This window comes from Aplidium turbinatum, chromosome 2, assembly GCF_918807975.1.
Source record: "Aplidium turbinatum chromosome 2, kaAplTurb1.1, whole genome shotgun sequence".
NCBI classification, from domain to species: Eukaryota; Metazoa; Chordata; class Ascidiacea; order Aplousobranchia; family Polyclinidae; genus Aplidium; species Aplidium turbinatum.
In genome coordinates, this window is record NC_137473.1 from 6,451,272 (window position 1) to 6,474,195 (window position 22,924).

Consider the following 22,924-nt stretch of genomic DNA (forward strand, 5'->3'; position numbering starts at 1 on the left):
TCGACCAAATGTCTGTCGACCAAACGTCCTGTCGACCAAATGTCTGTCGACCAAATGTCTGTCGACCAAATGTTTTTCGACCAATTGACCGGGTACCTTAAAAACTGAGTGGACACAAGTTCTCGTGCAGCTTTATTTTAAACAATTACAAGCCACAAAAAGCAGTACAGTCCAAAAAACACCAAACCAAAGTTGTGTAAAAATGCACATATCCCACAACTAAACAAATTACAGATGAAGAGCATTTCTCAAAAATTGTCACTTCATTGAGCGTTCCTCCATTGGCGTGGGATCAGTTGATTTGGCACTGTAGCGGCCAGTTTCCTTTGCTCCCTTTTTTGTTTTGTTGGTGCTCTCTACCGCCTTCCGCAAGGCACGCCTGACGCCTTGTAGATTTCAATAAATTTAGTTTTTGGGTTTTTGTCCGCCATGGAAAGAGTACTGTAAGTAAATGTGTGTTTTAATCTTTTATTATTGTTTTTATGTTTCAGCACTGGAACATTGTTAAATTTAAATCAGTTTTTGACCACCTGCTGAAAGACACAATTAATTTGTCATAAACGCCATTGTTGGCTATTGTTCTCTGATTCCTGTTTGGTGTTACCTGGTGATTTGGTATTTGCTTAGGTTTGAACCTTTTGTTTTTCATCTTTGTTTGTGTACTTTCTTTCCTTTATGCCTCTCGGCCATGTACGACCTGGGTGACCAAGTTTTTGCCTTTGTTGCACATATTTGCTAGCTCCCATTCATAAACTGCATTTTCATACAAGTTTGCTAGTGCTCATTTCAAATAGTCTCTGTAGACAGGGTTTCTACATCATTTAAATTTAACAGTAGGACATATCCTTTGTTGGTTTAAAGTTTAAACTACTTCTTTAGGTCTGAATTCATTTAAACATGTATCAGACAACTCCTAATTGCCCCTTTGGTACCGGTAGTAGACTTTCCAAGTTAGAAGCAATATACAATACTAAAATGAGGGGATTGCTCGAATCTGAAAGAAATGTTTTAGCTGCCATAGCTGATGGCTTCAGCACTCCTAAGGTCAGAGAACTAGAAAAAGATTTTTTCGATAGCCATAGTAACACAATGTGTGCTTGCTTGGATCTTATGAGTGCCATTCCTTCGGACAATGTGCACATGGAAAGGAAATCCATTGTCAGAGCTCAGTGTGAGAGGTTGAATTCACTGAAACTGGCAATGGATAACCGGTGTGCGACATATACAAAACAACATAAGGCTGTTGGCCCTAGTGCCATGCACTCATCTCTCAATCAGGTAGATAAACCCTTTTGTCCCTCTAGCGGCACCAGGGAAAGAATGCGTAGATTGGCTCGTGAAGCCATACTAGAGTATGAGCTAAGTGCCCCTAACCAAAACCAATCTACTTCTCCATCAGTGTCTGCGAGTCAAACAAATCCAAAACAAGTCTTAAAAAAATCCCCCAAAGCGACCGATAAAAGTGACTTTATTACTCTCGACCAAACAGGGGGGAGGCCTGAAAGTTGGACTTCTTGCCGCGACGACCCAAAGTCTCACCAAAACGACAAGCAGTTGCCAGTACCTGCAACTGGTGAACAGTCGTCAGGTGTTTACCACTCATGGACACCAGAATCTGTCAATTCTTCCACATGCGGTACGCCTTGTGGGTCAAACTTACAAGCACCCAGTCTTGGTGAGTCACATTCCTTAGCCAACGCTATTTACAGCATGGCTAGTTCCATGCAATATCATAGCCAATCCTTGCGTGAGGAAGAATTGTTTGATGGTACGCCTACTAGGTACCATCAATTCATTTCTCATTTTGATTCCTTTGTCATACGAGGTGTGTTGGATCCAGCTGTTAAACTGGATCGACTTATATCTTCCTGTACAGGTGATGCAAGAGATTGCATTGCGAGCTGTGTACTGTGTTTCTCTTCTGAGCATGGCTACCAAGAAGCAAGGAAGTTACTGGAGTCCCACTATGGCCAACGGCATACCATTGTTGGTGCTTATGTAAGCAAGTTAACTGAAGGTCCACCAATCAGGGCCAATGATCCTGCTGGTATAAACAGATTGGCCAGGGAGATGAGAAATTGTGAAATGGCTTGCAAGGGTTATGAGATGTCTGATCTGGATACACAACAGACAATTGGAAAGATCTTCAGCAGGCTTCCAGTCCATCTGCAGCAGGCGTTTGCTAGCAAAGCAAGTTCGCTGTTAGGAGCCGGTCACCGGGTTAAATTCTTTGACCTCATGGAGTTTCTTCAAGCTCGCGCCGAAATTGACCGAAGCTTTCTTGGTCAATTGATTGGCCAAAGGAAAGATAAAATGAAGCCGGATGCATCTAACTGGCGGAGTACAGGGGCATCCTCATACTTCACCCATGGCGCACCAATAGAGAGATCTAGTTGTATGGTTTGCAGCGAAAATCACATGTTAGCTGACTGCAAAACATTCCAGCATATGCCTCAAAGATCAAAATGGAAGTTGGTGTTGGACCATCGGTTGTGCTTCAACTGTCTAGGAGACCACTTCGTTCGCCGTTGCCAAAGCAATAGCAAGTGTGGGATTTGTCCAGAGAAACATCACTCCCTGCTTCATAACGGAAGATCTCATGGGAGAGAAGAAGAGCAAGGCCCCTTGCATGGTGGGAATGAAGGGCATCCAAGGGTGTCCACAAACATGATTATTGAAGGTGGTACTGAAGACGTAGCGGTCACTTGTGCAAGTAGCGATGTGTGTTCCCGAGGAGATGGTATGGTGAAGTTAAAGGTTGTTCCTGTCACAGTGTACGGAAGTGATAGCCAGCATTGTATTAACACATATGCGTTTTTGGATGAGGGGTCTAATACCACATTGTGCTCCACTAGTTTAATGGATCGGCTGCAAATGAAAGGACAAAGTGTGAAGTACTCTCTTTCTACTGTAAGTGGCACCTGTGTAGAGCAAGGATACAGGCTTTCCTTTTTGGTTAAAGGCATCAATGAGAGCACTGTGGTGCCCTTGAAAAATGTACTTGTTGTTGCGAACCTACCAGAGTTAAGTGACAGCATCCCTACAATGAGGGACACGAAAGGACGGGCATACTTGAACGATGTAAGATTCCCAGAGCTTGTGGGTGAGAAAGTGGAAATCTTGATCGGTGCAGATGTTCAAGTTGCCCACCGTTCACTGGAGCGCAGAGAAAGTCCGCTTGGAGGTCCTGTAGCATTGAAGACTGAACTTGGATGGACTCTGGTAGGCCCGATTAATGACCAAGCTCCTAACAGTAGCTTGGCGTATGTTAACTTCATTCATAAAGACAGCTCTCTTCTCCATGCTCAGATGGAACGTATGTATAACCATGACTTCAATGATGGCCCTGACGTTGATGGTTTTTCTCTTTCCATCAATGACAAAAGGGCTGTTTCGCTAATGGAGAAGTCAGTGAAAAGAGTAGAAAGCCACTATGAGATTGCCTTGCCCTGGAAGTCAGAAAACACAGAGTTACCATTCAATCGTGTTATAGCTTACAAGAGATTGATGTATTTAAAGCAGAGATTTTTAAAAGATGATGGGTTATTTCAACAATACAAGGATAAACTTTCTGGGTATATCATAAACGGACATGCACAAAAGGTTCCTGAAGACCGATTGGCACCAACAAATAAAACCTGGTACATTCCCCACCATTCAACCAGTGGAAAATTCAGAGTTGTCTTTGACTGCGCATCCCAATACAAAGGAAAATCATTGAATGGGGCATTGTTATCTGGACCAGACCACACCAGCAACCTTGTTGGAGTTCTTAACCGTTTCCGCACTAATCCATTTGTGGTGGTAGGGGACATAAAGTCAATGTTTCATCAGGTGTTGGTGCCCCCTAACGATAGTGACAGCTTTAGGTTTCTTTGGTGGCCCGATGGCGACCTGTCTAGGGACCCAGAGGATTATCAAATGCTGGTTCATCTTTTCGGTGCAGTCTCATCTCCCAGTTGTTGTGGGTTTGCTTTAAGGAAGGTTGCGACTGACAACATGCTGAACATGGGACCCGTTGTGTTAGATGCTATTCGTCGAAATTTCTATGTAGATGACTTTCTCAAATCTTTTAAAAGTGTCCCTGAAGCCGTACTGATTGTAACTCAGTTGCGGGCCTTATTAAAGTGTGGTGGGTTTGATCTTGTAAAACTGCGAAGCAATTCGAGTAAGGTACTAGAGGCCTTTCCAATTGAAGACTGTTCATCAGCCAGCATCAACTTGGACTTGGAGGCAACAGAGGACGAGAAGACCTTGGGCGTGTACTGGAACACCCAGACAGACAGTCTTGTCATTAAGGTCAACATTCAGCCACGCCCAGCCACCCGTCGAGGAATTCTATCGATGATTAGCGAATTGTATGACCCTTTAGGCATCGTGCAGCCCTTTGTCCTCCCTGTGAAGGTACTCATGCAAAAGTTGTGTGCTGATGGCCTAGGTTGGGATGAGACTATTCCGTCAAATCAGCATAAAATCTGGGAACAATGGCTTAGTCGCCTCCCTCAGTTGGAGGGCATCTCTATCCCACGCTGCCTCTGCAATACCAGTTTAGCAGTTGACAATGCTCAATTACACTGTTTTTGTGATGCGAGTCAGACAGGTTATGGCGCAGTGGCTTACTTGCGAGTGGTTGACAGTTGTGACAATGTGCAGGTTTCCTTTCTTATGGGAAAATCGAGAGTAGCCCCTTTAAAGTCTCAGACCATTCCTCGGTTGGAGCTCACTGCTGCTGTGGTTGGAGTAAAACTTGCTACTTTTCTCAGGAAAGAGCTTCATGTAGTGATCAGTACCACAACCTTTTGGACAGATTCAACTTCAGTGCTGCAGTACATTCAAAATACTTCAACTAGGTTTCAGGTTTTTGTTGCTAACAGAATTGCTGCCATCCACTCTGGGTCAGAACCTTCTCAATGGCGGTATGTCAATACCACAGACAATCCAAGTGACCGAGCTTCTAGGGGTATCATGCGGAACTTAGTTGACAAAGCTAGAAACTGGTTTACGGGTCCAGATTTTTTAAAAATGAGTGAAACTGGCTGGCCTTCTTTTCCCAATCCGGTGCCTTCTGTGGCAAGCAGTGATCCCGAGTTGAAAAAGCAATATCGCATCAATGCATTAACCATGCAGTCTGACGATCATACCACCGCGCTGGATCGCCTGTTGAATCACTTCTCCTCATACCTTCGCCTTAAAAGAGCTGTGGCTTGGATGCGACGTTTCAAGCAATTCTTGAAATCTAAGGTCAAGGGAAGTACCTTTAAGCAACCAAGTAAAGCAAACTTGACGGCCCAGGAGCTAGACGAGGCAGCAGACGACATAGTGAGGCTTGTGCAGAAGCAGACCTTTGCTAGAGAGGTGGCGCAGCTGCCTGATCACGAGACCTTTAATGCTTCAAGTCATACTTCTACTGTGAACCTTAAGTTCTCCCCTCTGCGCAAGCTTTGTCCCATCATTGTGCATGGCATTTTACGGGTTGGGGGTCGTCTGCAGAGATCACCTTTTTGCTTGGAAATGAGGCACCCCATTATCTTGCCTAGTAATCATCATGTCACAGGCCTCATTGTAGATTTTTTCCATCGTAGAGAAGGACACTGTGGCACATTACACACACTTAATGCCACCCGTGAAAAATTTTGGATTGTTAAGGGCCACTCATCAGTAAAAAAGTTTTTAAGGAAATGCTTAAAATGTCGCAGCATTGGCGCCTCTCGTGGCCAACAGATAATGGCACCCCTTCCAGAGTTCCGCGTAGCTCCCGGGAATGCGGCATTTTCGTGCACTGGGGTAGATTACATGGGGCCTATCCTCGTCAAACGTGGTCGAAGCATGGTTAAGCGTTACATCTGTGTTTTCTCCTGTCTGGCCACTAGAGCCATTCACTTAGAAATCTCTTATTCTCTTGAAACTGCTTCTTTTCTTCAAGCCTTGCAAAGGTTTACCTGTCGCCGTGGTACTCCAAATCAGATTGTCAGTGACAATGGCAGCAACTTTGTTGGCGCCGACCGCTTGCTCAAAGAAGGTCTGAAGAAGATGAATGCAAACCTAATTGCCAACAAGCTGAGTTGCCGTGGGATCGAATGGAAGTTTAACACTCCAGCCGCGAGCCATCAAGGTGGCGTATGGGAGAGAATGATAAGATCGGTTCGTAAAATCCTATGTGCATTAACTGATGAAAAGGCTTTAGATGATGAAGAACTTCTGACATTTGTTACCGAAGTGGAGCGCATTCTCAACGGGCGGCCCTTGACACCAGTGAGTTCCGACTGGGACGACATGGACGCCTTGACGCCGAACGCCCTTTTGCTTGGGAAGATAGACAATTCTCTACCACCGGACGAATTTTTGAAGTCAGATGGCTACAAGAGGTCCTGGCGACTGGTGAACTACCTCGCCAGTCAGTTCTGGAATCGATGGGTAAAGAGTTATCTGCCAACACTACAAATCCGACAGCGTTGGCTCCAACCTGCCAGGAATCTTCGCGATGGTGACTTAGTCTTGATGGTCGACGAGTCGTTAAAGAGGGGACTGTGGCCCAAAGCGCGTGTCATCGAAGCTTACCCCGACGAGCACGGTACGGTGCGGACTGTAAAGATTAAAACGGCAAGTTCGACTTACCGTCGAGACGTGCGAAAACTTTGCCTGTTGGAGGCCGTGGAGTAATTAAGAGACAATTGTACGACGGATTGTTGTTTTTCATCGCTGTTTTCCTTTAGGCCTATGTGTGTGCATGCGTTTTTATTGTATTCCAAACTTTTGTGTCGTTGGCCTGTTTCGATCTTGTGTGTCTTCTATCACACAGTCGTAGCGCTAGAGCCTGTCTCGTCATCTTACATTAATATTTTTTTTTGGATGTTGGCCACACTTCTGTGCGTGTACTTTAACTTAAATATAACCATTTGATGGCATGGTTACATTGGGGCGGGTGTAGCGGCCAGTTTTTTTTGCTCCCTTTTTTGTTTTGTTGGTGCTCTCTACCGCCTTCCGCAAGGCACGCCTGACGCCTTGTAGATTTCAATAAATTTAGTTTTTGGGTTTTTGTCCGCCATGGAAAGAGTACTGTAAGTAAATGTGTGTTTTAATCTTTTAATATTGTTTTTATGTTTCAGCACTGGAACATTGTTAAATTTAAATCAGTTTTTGACCACCTGCTGAAAGACACAATTAATTTGTCATAAACGCCATTGTTGGCTATTGTTCTCTGATTCCTGTTTGGTGTTACCTGGTGATTTGGTATTTGCTTAGGTTTGAACCTTTTGTTTTTCATCTTTGTTTGTGTACTTTCTTTCCTTTATGCCTCTCGGCCATGTACGACCTGGGTGACCAAGTTTTTGCCTTTGTTGCACATATTTGCTAGCTCCCATTCATAAACTGCATTTTCATACAAGTTTGCTAGTGCTCATTTCAAATAGTCTCTGTAGACAGGGTTTCTACAGGCACCAAAATATAATCGAAAGAAAGTTTCAAATGAATAAGTAAACGTCGCATTGCATAAGTGTGAACAATTCTATAACGGTTAAAAAAACTTGAACAAAAATCTCTCATACGGGTCTATTCGTGTTTCATACCCATTTTCAAAAAAAATTGAGGTTATCATTTAAATTATTTTTTATTTTGTCTGTTTCATTAAAATAACTTTAAATAAAACTGGAATTTTCAAAGTTTAGGAACTACAAGAAAACAGTGTCAGTTTTGCAGTGTCTTGATGTGTCTTGATGTACACTTGGAGAAAAAGGAACTCTGGGGTTGCCTGGGTAGAAAGATGGGAATAAATGGGTTTTAGAGTGAGAACTATTTAAGTGAAGTGGCAAGAGTACAAATTTTGAAAGCTGCCGACAAACATGCATCCCTGAATCTCCAGTGAAATATGATAAGATGGGGTCATTGAGCTCTGATGATTGATTTGGCTAATTTGAGGGAGAATCCAACGCATAAGGGGAGTCCCTACTTGTTGGAAACGCTTCTGAATTGTTTTCGACTTTAATCAAAGTTTTGTTGAGGTTCATTCCGGAGAAGCATGGGATGCCTAGAAGATCATGTGGATGATGTCCTGGTTGGAAAGAAGAATCATTTGGAGGCTGTGCACTTTGAAAATAAGAGCTTGTGCGGATACAACCAGTTCCAGTAACCGGAAACGGAACTGAAACATTATCGTACGATTCCTGAAAACTTAATATGTGCAGCTTTGTAGCTGGTTCTTCATCAGACGAGTATCGGGCTTTTCGTTTCTCACCAACAAATGTTCTTAGAAGCGGATTTCTGGATAGCAACGTATCAATTTGAGACAAAGTAAACAAATTATTTTGGTCGCTGGTTCTATGTACCTTGCTCGAGTCGTACACTTGAGGTGTCATTCTTGTAACAGTCGTTGTGTAGTTCACTGAAACAACTGCACTGGTAACTAAAGACATCGCATCAGCGTAGAATGGAGACTTGGTAACCAAAACTGGTAACTTAGTAACTGGGTAATCAAAGGTCATGCTTTCAATAAAAGGTGACAGACACACGGAGTTACTTGAAGCACTTGCTTTACGCATGCTAATAAGTGACTCTTCGTTTTGGATCGTTGCTGGTGCATTTTCCGGTAAGTTTTTGCATTGGTCTTCTATGAATGATGCATGGCTCTTTGTATTTGTCATCTTTTTCAATGGAGTTACTCTTTGTTTGGAAATCTGCTGGATTTGTTGCAATGAAGAAATTTGTTTTGTTTTAAACAGAGAAGCATGAAAATCGCTAGAAGAATCCAAAAGATTATCTTGAGTCTCTTCAGTATAGTCGTGTGCGCATGCTTCAAAAGACATGGGATGCCTTTCTTCAAAGATGGATTCAAAGCTCTCATCTTTAGGATAAGTTTTACTTGTAGAATCAGACTCATCTAAATCGTTTATGATCTCATCAAAACTATCTTTGCCACAACAGCAAAATTGAACAAGAACACGCTCCAAATTATTGTTTTAATGGTTTACGATCTATCTGGTTTTGGCTCTTCTATTGTAATCGTTGCATTAAATTGGGTATCTTGAGAACGTTACGGTACCCAATAACCGGTAACTATTACGAAGGCGTATCGGGCAATTTTTTGTCGTTGCATTAGCATATTTTGGATCAACATACCTCCTTGCTTTCCAATTAAAAGCAGTCTTATGCTGTGCTGTGCACGCACACCTTTAGTCATGTCTAATGCCTAGCACGGAATAATCATCAATTAAACTATGCAGAATCAGATCTACTTTTTATTTGCAATTTCTGGTTAAAAAATTTATTCTGCTTTATTGTTTCTCTATCTATTTCATCTTTCTCCTGACTGGCGATATTGAAACCCACTGATCTACTCTGTGAGACAGAGGAGACTTTGCATGACTTCGATATTCAAGAAATATAAAAATTACACACTAGCACCTGATAATAACAAAAATATTTGTCTTAAAATAGAAAGGGATTTGACTCCTTATCTTTCATAAAAGCAAGACGATGGTTTGATTGTTCGTTCAACCACAATGATCGCGCACCCACATCAGGATTGAAGGCGGCAAAATTTTTTCTGACATTTAAACTATCACATCTTTCATTAGGCTATGTTGTTCAATATTTGTACTTTTCTTTGTTTTTGTTTTATTTTTGTTTGTTTTGAAACTTGTGGCCGTGTAAGATGCGGACTTGCACCTTAAAATCCAAAGACATATTTCAATCTCTTTAAGGTTGTAACAATGATAACAAAATGTTTGTTTTTGACTCAATGCTTTTTTGTTGTTTACTCAATGCTTGTTTTAACTCTTGTGGCCTATATAGTTTTGACATTTCCAGACTTGTAGCAATCAATTGGTTCACGTAAAAATATTACGATATCTAATAACCGGTAACCATTACAAAGGCGCATCTAGCACTTTTTTTGTGGTTGCATTAGCATCTTCTCGATAAACAGATCTCCTTGCAGACTTACAGATACTGACTGTGTGCACTGTGCAAACACACTGTTAGTCTTGTCTAATGCCTAGCACGGACTAACCATCAACTAAATTATTAAGAATCAGTACTAATTTGTGACATGTTACTGCTTTATGTTGCATTGTCATTTACGTTGTTGCTGATTGCTTTGTTGCTATGTTGCCTTAAAGTGCCTCTGACAGGTAAATAAATTCGCTAAATTTACCTAAGATACCAAAAAGATGACACTAACAAACTTCCCTGACCAGCAAATCGTAAAAAATATCAACAGGCTACTAAGTTACACGCTTGCAAACTTTCGTTGATATCGGCGAATCTGGCACTCATTCAATTGCGAAAATAAAAACGGCAACACCGCTGTGACGTCACAGTAAGCGGGAAGGATACATTCTTTCTCTGTGATGACTTGGTAAAGTATGGTACGGCTACTGCAAAACGTGAATGTGTGGGGCTCTGTTGGTCTAAAGCATGTGCAAATTAAGAATTACTGAAATGAAAAAGTAAACTTATTATTACTATCAGGTTTCGATCAAATAGGTTGAGTTTACTTTTATCAAACAGCATCTCAATTCAATTGAAATTGCAGTTTCATAGGGCTACAATTTTCATACTTGTTTATTTGTCCTAATCTGGCTATAGCCATTTACAGTGTAACAACAGTATCTCACAAACAGTAGCCTACCTTTAATTTATGGTTGAGGCAATGCCTACAAATTGCTGTTTATGTGACATTGTCAGTGACAAAGACCGTGTGCTTTCTTTTCCCACTTTCCCACAAAACAAGGTACTGAGAAGAAAATGGTCAAAGTTTTCTTCAAGTGTTCGAAAGTGGGATGGGCCATATAAAACTAGTCGTATATGTTCACATCTCTGAAGATGATTTTGTTAATGCCACTCAAGTAAAAATGCCTACAGGCATGTGTTGGAGTGGATACTACAAGGTGATGCTCTCGGAAGCAACAATCGGATTGTGATGCCGTCATGTATTGTTTGGCTAATCCGAAACAATTTTCCAGATCCAGATGGCCGTTACATAGGATTTCAATGGCCAACTGAAGGCACATTATGAGAGAGAGAGAGAGAAAACTTTTATATATTTTTGAATAGTGATGGTGAATTAAATATGAATGATGATTCGTACGATTTCTTCATTTTTCACTTCAAATATATTTTAGGTTTTGTAGGAACGTATCCAGTACAGTTTTATTAAACTGCAAAAAACAATAAATCTTCGAAAAAAGCAACCGCTTGTACCAACTCCGACCAAACTGTGATCCACCAATTACATTTAGGAAGCGTTTGTTTCATCCGTTGCTAACGACGCCCACTTAGGATGACGTAATACCACCGAAGTCGTCCCAGAGCAGTGAAATATGGAGTTTCGCCTGTGGTGGCGCTGCGGAGCAGCCGTTTGATTAAATTACGCCCTAACCAGTCGAGCTACGAGGTTAAGATTAAAAAGTTCGCTAAGTGTAATTCTGCGCTAGGAAATGCTTTAAAAAGTTACTATACTTGGATCCAACCTGTCAGGGGCACTTTAAGTTCCTTTGTCGCGTCTACTGGTGTTTATTTTCAGTCTCATTTCAGTTTGCAGTTTCTGTCTCAGAGTAACCAAGTTGCATTTTTAGCGGAATAAACTTCTCTAATAGAGGAATTGTGGATGGTTTTACTATATTTTATTCCGCTAATAAAGTATGGATAGAAAAGACTTGCGTCCTAGACTCTTAGCTGCAGACCCGCAAAGTAAAGACGCTAAACGACAATGGGTGCATTGGTACAATTTGTAATTAAGTTTTACTACAATTTGTAATTGCAACATCCCGCTACAAAGCTCTTCTACTTTCTCTTGACAGGCGATGTTGAAACCTACTGATCTACTCTGCGAGAAAACTTTGCAAGGAGCAAACTTTGCAAAGAGCAAACTTTGCGTGGTTGCGATATTCATGTAAAACCATACAAAAGTTACATACTAGCATTCGATAGTAGCAAAATTATTTATCAAAAAAATGCTTGTAGTTAATAGATAGATAGGCTTAATTGTTAAAATTTTGAAATTTTACTGACGAAAAATTGTTTAGTGTTCATGTCAAGTTAAATGCTTGTGCTTCTGTTGTGACCCCCTATCAAATGAGCCACGCTACGCCACTGATATGATTTATGAAGCTTGTAAAAAATTTGTTGGTGACCCCAGCTATTTGATTTCAACACACGGAATCCCAGAAGATATTTAGAGTTTTAATACAAGCGTGATTTATAAGTCATTCAATCAAATATGTAAGTAAACTCCTTACACATTGATTTTTCAAAACTAGTTATATGTTTTAAAAATGTATTTTTTTACTCAAAATTGTAGTTAAACATCAAATAATGCGTCGCTGCTTTCAAAGAAATTACTGCAATGGATATTCATCATTGTTTCAAAAATTGTATCTTTTCCGCATTGTTTTTGATAAATAAAGTCTAATGAAAAGCAAGAAAGACGTGGAAAGTGGTAAATATGACAAACATGTTGTTACTTTCTTTGAAAATTTCATTAAATAAAACCGTCGCTAAACATCTTCATTCGGAAGGAAAAATCCAGCACTTTGCTTTGAATTCTTTAAAACAAATCGCAATTTATTCAGCGTCACCTCACGTTAATCTGACGTCACATCTCCCGTTAAGCTCAAATCTGAAACAACTCGACAACAACAACCAGACCTGCAGTATAGTTCCAAGATTTATCAAGCAGCGAGAAGTGGTAGAAGCTTCCATGAAAACAAAAATGATTACTTTCTATTGTTTCACAAACGACAGACACCAACATCGAACAATTGCAGCGGTTCGCAAGCGGTGATTAAGATGCGTGTGCTCTCAGGAAGTTTGGCTGTGCATTCGGAAAGGTCTCCCTCGTGTGAGAATTTGAAAACAATGGAAACCTGGATATCGTTAAAAGTCTAATTATTTGTTTAAAACTTGTTTTTGAAACAGAGAAAGATTACTATATGCAGCTGTTTCAAAAATCTCGTTTTGTGCTTTGTCCATCTTGTGCAATCTGCCTGATACTTCTCCTCTGAACTTAATTCTCTACTTGATCCGTTGTGTAGTCATTTTATATGTGAGCAGGATAGGCAGTCTTTCAATGTTTGAATTAAACAATATTTGTTATGTTGTGTTTGTTTAGTATTTTTACAAGCACTGTATAATTATTTTTCTTTTATTTGCTTGAAAACAACTATATGTATGATATAGTCGAAAATGTCGGCTTTATTTTGTGCTATAATGTTAAATGTCGCATTGTTGCTGAGCCATGCCTGTTTATGTTGCCAGTAGCCTAAGCCAAATTCTGCCTTGTTATTAAAATGAACTGCTTTTGTTTGTCTCGTCAAGTTTATTCAATTACAGGTAAATTAAACAATAGCGCAGTGTAAATTATAACAAAATACTATTACGAAAGCAGGGCGGATTCAGCAACTATCCTTGTAAGAAGGGGGTCAATTTCAACCAATTACATTGATGTGTAGCTACGTCTCGTAGATGTAACGTATTTCACAAACAAACAAGAGTATCCCCTGGATCACCATGTCAAGGCCACCACATATATTTGCTTACATGGAAATGTTTTAGTATTGTTTTATCTTTGATGTTGACGACGCTAGCGCGTAGGTTTGTGTAAGAGATGTTGCATTTTTCACTTATAGGATACGCAGTAACAGCAAGCATTCGCGCAAGTCTATTAAAAACTGAGTCGACACAAGTTGTCGTGCAGCTTTATTTTAAACAATTACAAACTAAAAAGAGCATTTGCAGTCCAAAAAACACCAAACCAAAGTTGTGTAAAAATGCACATATCCCACATCTAAACAAATTACAGATGAAGAGCATTTCTCAAAAATTGTCATTTAATTGGACTTTCCCCCATTGGCGTGGGGTCAGTTGATTTTTGCACAGACATCATCAAAAGAAAGTTTCAAGTGGATAAGTAAACGCCATATTGTACAAGTGTGACCAATCCTATTACGCTGAAAACAAGTTCAACAGAAATATCTCATACGGGTCTATGCGGGTCTCGTACGCATTTTACAAAAAAAAAATTGAAGCCATGATAAAAGTATTTTTTATTTTATCTATTCTATTATAATAATTTTAAAAGAAACTCGAATTTTCAAAGATTAAGAACTACAAAATACAGTGTTAGTTTCGCAACACCTGCCTCCCACAGATCGATAGGTTCAAAGTCGAAGGACAATACAATAACCTTCAGAATGGGTGAATTTCTTCAGTTGCTCTGTTGTGTGCTTGAGCAAGATACTTTTGGCTTGTTATTCATTTTGTGTGAATGGAATTGCACCTAGTTGTGTGCACTCGACTAACAAAAGCAGTTGTTATTACATCGTTTAAACGTATTCAAACGTCCAAACAATAAAAAGACACCGGTTTCTGTTAGATAGTTGTCACCATTTTATCAAGGTTGGAAAATCGACTTCTAAACTAAGTTGAATCTTACAGGTGAAAGAACTTTGAAAATGCTCGCATGCATAACAGCAGCTGCAGGAAATACTGTACATAACACATAACGATCACTTCACTGAAATTTGTTAAGTAGAACTTTTCAATGCAAATCACAGGCAACAGTAAAAAAAAACGTTCTAAAAAACAATCACACCTCGTTATATCGTAGCAATCATCGTAGCGTTCATCGTAGCAAACACTAAAACTTGTGATGGTCCTTTTGAATTAAGTTTTTCAAAATATGATGCAACATACAACGCTGATAGAGCAGATTACAAAACTACTTCTGTACAAAAAACTTAAGCTTGCACCTCTAGCTCATTGCACTGCAGCTTAAAACACTGCGCTGAAAACAAAAATAATTGCACAACAGCAAAGACAAGAAAACACAATCAATTTGACTGTGTTAACGCTTAGCAGGTTGGTCAAAACATCGAGACCAGATTTTTCAGTGGCAGACATTGCTGGCCGAAACATTGCAGACGGATTTGCTCTGGAATAATAAGAATTCGTATGACTATCCTTTTAATTAAATCACTTTATAAAGAGTCAACAACTCAGAATACATTACTGAAATGAACTGTAATGCTGTCAATAAACACAAATTTAAATAAATAATAAAGTAGACCTTTGAGTTAAGTAACCGTTGTTGGATTTCGTGATAAAAAGTTATAACACAGTTCTTATTAATAGTTTCTTTAAACCAAAATCTTGTATCCTATGTGTACAACTGTGCGCCATATAATATTTCACGGAATGAGTACAACTTGTAATACGACTTGCCTATTTACCACTTCACATGCACATATTTCAAACACACACTTACCCAATCAAAGCTCTTTTCAATTTTTTGACCAACACATTGGCATCTGGTCGCAAATCAGGATCTTTCAGAATCATTTCACCAATAAGAGCTCTAAAAAAACAAAATATGAGTTAGAGAAATTTGTGACAGCTGAGTTATGCATGCTCGATGTTATGCGAGCACCTCATAAGCATTTTCAAATGCAATAATTGAACACCTTTGCACCTTGCAACTGTAAAACTAATTCACACAACCCCAACTGCTCGTTGATTTCAGAGAAGCGTATAATGAGGCGTTGTGGTACATAAAATTCTCTGATCCATTTTTAACAATGTGATAGCTTAAATCAGTTGTGTCTCCCGACATTGAAGCAATGTTAAAAAGCTGTCTGAGACAACAAAAGATCTACAACGTAAATTGAAAACAGTCAGACTGTTAGGAAGATCAAGTCAAATGAGATAAATCAGGCCGTGTTTCTACGTGGCCATGGCTTACTTTATCTCGTGTACGTTTCCATCGACAACGGTATGCGACGTGGCAGAGTGGTGCAAAAGTTTTCGTGTCGATGTTGCAAGGATAAGTTGATGCACGTCCAGCTTGGGATCATTCGCCAGAGCTTCGCCAATAGGTGTGATAATATCATTGCCCTCAATATCAACATACGCCCCTATAGCCGTCGATTCCCGAAGTGCCGCTGTCATCTCTTTAGGTGAATTGCATTGTACCGGGCAGGGAAAAATGATCAAAAAGTAGAATAACTTGAAAAAAAGGTTTGCATTGATTGACCCGAAGTCACACACATGCAATATAAACACAAAAACATAAGAAACATTTGTGCCAGATGAAATTATAAACTTTCAAGCTGCTTTAACTGTAACAACATGTGCAACTTGAAAGCTTAAAAAGTAACATAAGAAAATAAAGAAACGTAGGCTACGGCACAACACAACTTTATTTTAAGTAAGATTAGTTGAAAATATTTTTGATTAAAGTTATCTTGATTAAAATATTGCAATTTAATATTTTGTAAGTATGACAAATACTACAAAAGAATCTATAAAGAAAAAAACAAAAATAATGTAAACAATAGACAAACATCATAATGATGTACATACACATGCCTTGCCAACGTGCAAACTGGAGGCCTGACTCGCGGCCGATATAATTTCGATTTTGAACTCTAAGCTGAATTTGCTTTATATCTCTTTGAAATGATAGTTTTGAGAATCCAAATTGTCAAAGTGTGATGTGATCATTGAATTTCAAATCATTGCAAGACTCCTAACATTACGTTACAAAAGTGATAATTTTTTTCTATTACCAGTGTTGCCAGACGCTTTTTATTTTCAGCACGTCTCAAAATCTAGTCCGTTATTTGTATCGTAACAATCGCACAAAAGTAGCTCAAAATAACACAAATATACAAAAAGACTATAGATATTTTACTCAATCAATTTATACTGGCGATTTTGGTTACTACCACAACAGCTTTCTGTCATGATTTCCCTTGCTCGTCGCGCACTGGACCCCGACCACCTCATCCACAGTACATTCAGCGCCTACCTGGAGAACAGCAGCGACTGAAATCAAGACGCCCATTTGTGCCCGCCGCACGACAGCTTCTGAACAACGTTGAAGATCTTGGAGTAAGTGCGGCACACTGGACGAACTACACATGGAACACGTAGTGATAAAACAACACCTCCCGCCTCCGTGATTTCCTACCCGACGTCGATCCCCACCCTCCGGGAATGTCCCTCGCAAGACTTGCGCGGGTCCTGCTTAACCGCCTACGAACCGGCGTCGGTCGCTTTCGCTCAGACATGTACAGATGGGGCCTGGCTCCTTCACCGGGATGCGAGTGTGGTGCTACAGACCAGACAGTAGACCATGTCGTCCATGACTGCCCAATCCATCAACCACCACATGGAACGCTTGAACTGAAGGCCCTGGATTACGAGACTGTCGAGTAGCTGATGACTTCATGTCTAAACGTATAGTCCGGAAGAAGACAGCTCATACGACAAAGAAGAAGCTTTCAGTCAAATTTTAATCTACACGTTGGCATAGCTTGTGCATAAATGCTGCCATGACAAAAAGATGTAAATAATTACAGTCATAAGATCATAAAAATATTGACTAACCACTTTCAAAGCATTATATTTTAAGCAGCCGTTTTCTCGGAAATTAACTTTGTAAACTTTTCCAAATCTTCCACTTCCAATCAAATAAACGCTGTTCTTGTTTGCAGACATTTTTAAAACCAGTTTTTTAAACACTACTTAGTTTCTATAAAATATAAAGTATAAGTAAATGTTATACAAGTGAAGAAATTTGGAAGAATCCCTACTGGGTTTTTATTTTTTTCGACGGAAAAACTGAACGAAGTGTCCTAAGTAAGATTTGATAGACAATTGTGCGTTAAAATTTCTTAAATTGGTTCCACTAAGACCAACTAAGCCCGCCCAAATCGAACCAACCGTTTAAAAATAACAAATTTTACACGTCCAACCGGTACCTACAGCAATTGGGTGTTCATGACGAAAACAAAAGACATAACACAAAATCATAACATTCCTTTGTCATTTGACATTTCCCTTGCTTCCAAACATCCTCCTACGGTCAGAAGAAAGAAGAACCAGTCAAGACACTCTTCAAACGCCTCTCTCAGCCGTTCTTGATTGTAGGGACGACTGATTGCAGTCAAATTTCTAAGGTCTCACTTAGCTCAGTACTGTCGTAGAACATCTTTGAAACATTCTAGACAGTCACGGGTGTAACAACCATCTTTAACCCGTCCCTTTCTCTCATCTGATACGGCCCGATGCCGGAAGAGTGATTACAGTGGGAAATCTTTAATCGTTCCTCTCCGTCGTCTCACTCGACCTGGGATGACAGGATTGTAGGGGCCCACTCAAAAAAGACTCTGGGGTCAGCGAAAGCTACCTTTCCTCTGGCCAACCCTCTCTGGCATCTCCGCCAAATGAGATGTCAGAATGCAGTGGCCCTTTTTCACAAGCCGATGCCCTTCTTCAAGCGGGCATCAAGAAAAAGCACACACACACATACAAATTCAAATTAAATTAAAATCAATTCTTTACCAAAACCCGCTAGTTCTCGAGCTTGACCCGCCATCTCCTAGTCTGCTCCAACATCAGCAAGAGTAAGGGAGACCGGGGCGTAAAGTAACACAAATCGGTTGTAACATTCTAAAGTGCGCCACTCACAGACAAACTGAAATCACGTGATTAACATAGCGCATGCGCCTTTCGGTTCATTTTTGTCACTGAAAGTTTGAGCAGGCTTTCTGAAGTACAAAGTGGATCGCCTACCCGTTTTAGTGTCAAGCGATGGGCAACCACAGCTCCTATCGGTGCCAAAAATTCCTTCTGGTTCTTGTGGAACTCACCTTGCTCTTTCTTGGCTTTCATCTCGTCCTGGAACCAGGTTTCACGCTCCTGGTGCCATGCATTATGCACGGTGGATGGCCAAGATTATCTACTCGTTTAAAGTGTGGATGTTCCCCAGCCAATTGAAGTTGACACCTAGAGAACATACTGGACTCCGTAATTTGTGCATCTTCTTTGCCAGAATCTACGTAAAAGCCTGGATTCTTGCCCCACTTGCTGTTAAAGCTCCCAACAGTGACCTGTGTGTTTTGAAGAGCTTGGTTGATTATAAGTGCATCAATAAAGGCATTTCAATGGTGACGGCTAAGAAGATGGCTGCCCATTTATGGTATTTATCGGAAGAGTTAGTGGGTCTTTCCCTGTTTGATGATGGCATTCCAACAGATATGAAAGATGAGATGGTGCAAGCAATGTCCATCAATGAAGGAGAAGGCCTGGTAAAACGGGTTACATTAGCATTGGGTATCCTTGAAGGAAAAATGTTATCATCATTCTTCACAACTAACACATGGTCACTCTTCAAGAAACTGAACATTCCAGACTCTTTCCTTCAACATCCAGCAACAGAGTGGGAGAAAGATGGTAATTTTCAAACCGCTAAAGCAACTGCAAAGTCTCTGGCTGTTACAAACGAGCATGCTTAAAGAGGAGTTACTCTTGTGCACGATTTCTCTGGACGTTTGACAAAAGATGAAGAACAATTACAATTCTTCCTGCAAGTGTTTCTGATCACCGCAAGAAATATCCACAAGCCCTCAAAAATACCTTAATTCAACAATGATTGGTTGGTCACCATGACACTCTTGGTTGGCATATTGAATATACTGAGGGTCTAACTAAGGACATGTACAATGGACATTGTACAGCATAATATCCTAAATTAAAGGTATTAGAAATATCGAATTTAAATAAGGACCTTCTGATGGTCCCACTTTTGGGGTGAAACAGCCTGTAGAGGATTTTAGTGAATAATAACTATATTTGATGTAATTTGCTCTGCTTGGCTTTTTGCTTGGCGCTGAGCACTTTTTGTAATAGCCTATTAATAGTATTTATTGTTGAATATCGGATATATATTATTTGCTGTGTTATCAGTATGATTTCTAAACTGAACAAAAACCTGTTGAACACTGTATAGTCAATCAATCAGTATTTTGTGCTACTCTGTGATGGTTGATGTTCTTCTGATGAAAATCTATGACGCTAGGAACTTAAAGCATCAATTTATTAGTAATCCTTCGCTGAGCAGCTAGCTTGGCCCCCTCACAGTAAATGAAGAAATGCTAAAGTTCAAAATGTTGAATCAGAGCAGATCATGTGACTAGCCAGGCATACACATTTCCTAGATTTTGCTACCTGCCGTTGACTCAAATAATAAACACGGTGTCATATAGATGTCACCAGAAGGCACAGAATTATGAATCCTGGTGTGCAGTGTGCAACCACATTCTGTTTTTAACTTTTTGTTTCACTGTGACTAGAAAGCCCTATGGTATGTTTGGGATTTTCTTCAGTTGAAGTTTCAGTTCTAGATTTGTCTAAACAATCCCAATTTGCTTCTAAAAATTATTCCAGATTTCAGACATTCTTTTCCCTACTAGACAGTTCGTTTTGATTCCAGATCTGGAATCAATTGCTCTATGACAGCTTTACTGACGTGGCCTATACGTTTTAATGATTACCCAGAATGCAATCATACACATGGTGGCAGTATTTATGGCCTTTCATAGTATTTGTAGTAGGGGTGGCCGTTCCTTCAACTGTTTTCTAGAAGAAAGATACTTAATCTAACGTCACAATGCCCTTTAGGCTCAAAATCTGCAACAATCAACAACAACAACCTGACCTACAGTATAATTGCAAGATTTATCCAGCAGCGAGAAGTGGTAGAAGCTTCCATGAAAACCAAAGGATTACTTTCTATTGTTTCACAAACGACAGATACAAACATTGAACAATTGAAGCGATTCGAAAGCGGTGATTGACCTTCGTGTGACTATTTGAAAACAATGGAAAGCTGGATATTGCAAAAGCTCTCATAATTCGTTTAAAAAATGCTTTTGTTTTTCTTGTCAGATTTATTCAATTACAGGTAAATTAAACAATAGCGCAGTGTATATTATAAAAAAATACTATTACGAAAGCAGGGCGGATTCAGCAACTATCCTTGGGAGAAGGGGTCAATTTCAACCAATTACATTGATGTGTAGCTACGTCTCGTAGATGTAACGTGCTTCACAAACAAACAAGAGTATCCCCTGGATCACCATGTCAAGGCCACTACATATATTTGCTTACATGGAAATGTTTTAGTATTGTTTTATCTTTGATGTTGACGACGCTAGCGCGTAAGTTTGTGTAAGAGATGTTGCATTTTTCACTTAAAGGATACGCAGTAACAGCAAGCATTCACGCAAGTCTATTAAAAACGGTGGCCGGTCGATTGGTCGAAAGACATTTGGTCGACAGTCATTTGGTCGACAGACATTTGGTCGACTGGACGTTTGGTCGACAGACAATTGGTCGACAGACATTTGGTCGACAGGACATTTGGTCGACAAGCATTTGGTCGACAAGACATTTGGTCGACAGACATTTGGTCGACAAAACAGTTGGTCGACAGGACATTTGGGTTAGGGTTATGTTAGGGTTAGGTTAAGTTAGGGTTAGGGTTAGGGTTTGGGTTAGGTTAGGGTTAGGGTTAGGGTTAGGGTTAGGTTAGGGTTAGGGTTAGGGTTAGGGTTAGGGTTAGGGTTAGGGTTAGGGTTAGGGTTAGGGTTAGGTTAAGGTTAGGGTTAGTGTTAAGGTTAGGGTTAGAGTTAGGGTTAGTTAACCTTAATCCTAAAATGAATCGTTCTGTCGACCAAATGTCCTGTCGACTAAATGTCTTGTCGACCAAATGTCCTGTCGACCAAATGTCTGTCGACCAAACGTCTTGTCGACCAAGTGTCTGTCGACCAAATTTCCGGTCGACCAAATGTCTTGTCGACCAAATGTCTGTCGACCAAACGTCCTGTCGACCAAATGTCTGTCGACCAAATGACTGTCGACCAAATGTTTTTCGACCAATTGACCGGGTACCTTAAAAACTGAGTGGACACAAGTTCTCGTGCAGCTTTATTTTAAACAATTACAAGCCACAAAAAGCAGTACAGTCCAAAAAACACCAAACCAAAGTTGTGTAAAAATGCACATATCCCACAACTAAACAAATTACAGATGAAGAGTATTTCTCAAAAATTGTCACTTCATTGAGCGTTCCTCCATTGGCGTGGGATCAGTTGATTTGGCACCAAAATATAATCGAAAGAAAGTTTCAAATGAATAAGTAAACGTCGCATTGCATAAGTGTGAACAATTCTATAACGGTTAACCCTTTGAGGACCATAAACTTTTGAGACATGTTTTATTGAAATATTGATGATTTTTACTACAAGTTTATCACTTTAAAGAAGTATTTGAAAAAAAATTAATTTTTTTTTATTTCAAATAGAAGTTACGCTGTGGTACATATGTGTACCATTGGTCCTTAAGGGTAATGTCTTTAGCATCATTGCTGGTATGGTTTTACACAGTGGCGGCTGGTGCTATTTGTGAGCAGTGGCGCTGCAATGAATAGTGGAGAGGGGGCGAAGCCCGCCACTGAGTTCGCCGAAGGCGAACGACTTCGCGGGGGGGTCTGGGGGGTCTCCTCCCAGAAAAATTTGAAAAATGGCATTAAATTTGGTGCGTTCTGAGCATGTTTTTACACCAAATTTTGAAAAAATGCTTTCAAACTTTGTTGAAAAGTTGATATTCCTAAGCTGTATTTTAAAAAAAACCAACAGTATTGCTTTGGAGACAAACTTTACTAGTATTGAGCTTAATCTTGACTAGCCTAGCCGTTGCATACAAGGTTCAAGTGATTTTGAGATGCCCTAGGCTGGATTAGCACTTCCTATAACCTGTTGAATACCCTAACTCTACAGCTAACACTTCTACATGCATTGCTTATCGCTACTCTGTGAAATAAAAACTAACTTCAAAAAGTCTGTAAAGTTATTTGGTTAGGTGGGACTGTTTTCAAAGGCTCACACGGCGACGACGACGAAAATCATAATTGCTTCTATATACAGTATTGACATAATTCGCGACAAATTATTATTGATAATTTTTCAACCGGAAGTAATGCTATCAGTTAAATTTACCTTTGCATGTAGGTCTAAAATACATTCCTAATATATTTCGTGTTATTTACATTAAAATTTCAAAACAACAGTCTTAATTTTTATGTTTT

The 22,924-nt window shown here is 40.0% G+C and overlaps 1 protein-coding gene across 1 annotated transcript; it reads left to right on the forward strand.

Annotated features, from left to right (window-relative positions):
• Positions 1-897: 897 nt before the first annotated feature.
• Positions 898-6,660, forward strand: LOC145786800 (uncharacterized). Its single transcript, XM_082598547.1, has one exon. It carries the CDS (start codon positions 898-900, stop codon positions 6,658-6,660), a length of 5,763 nt encoding a protein of 1,920 aa, XP_082454673.1.
• Positions 6,661-22,924: the final 16,264 nt, after the last annotated feature.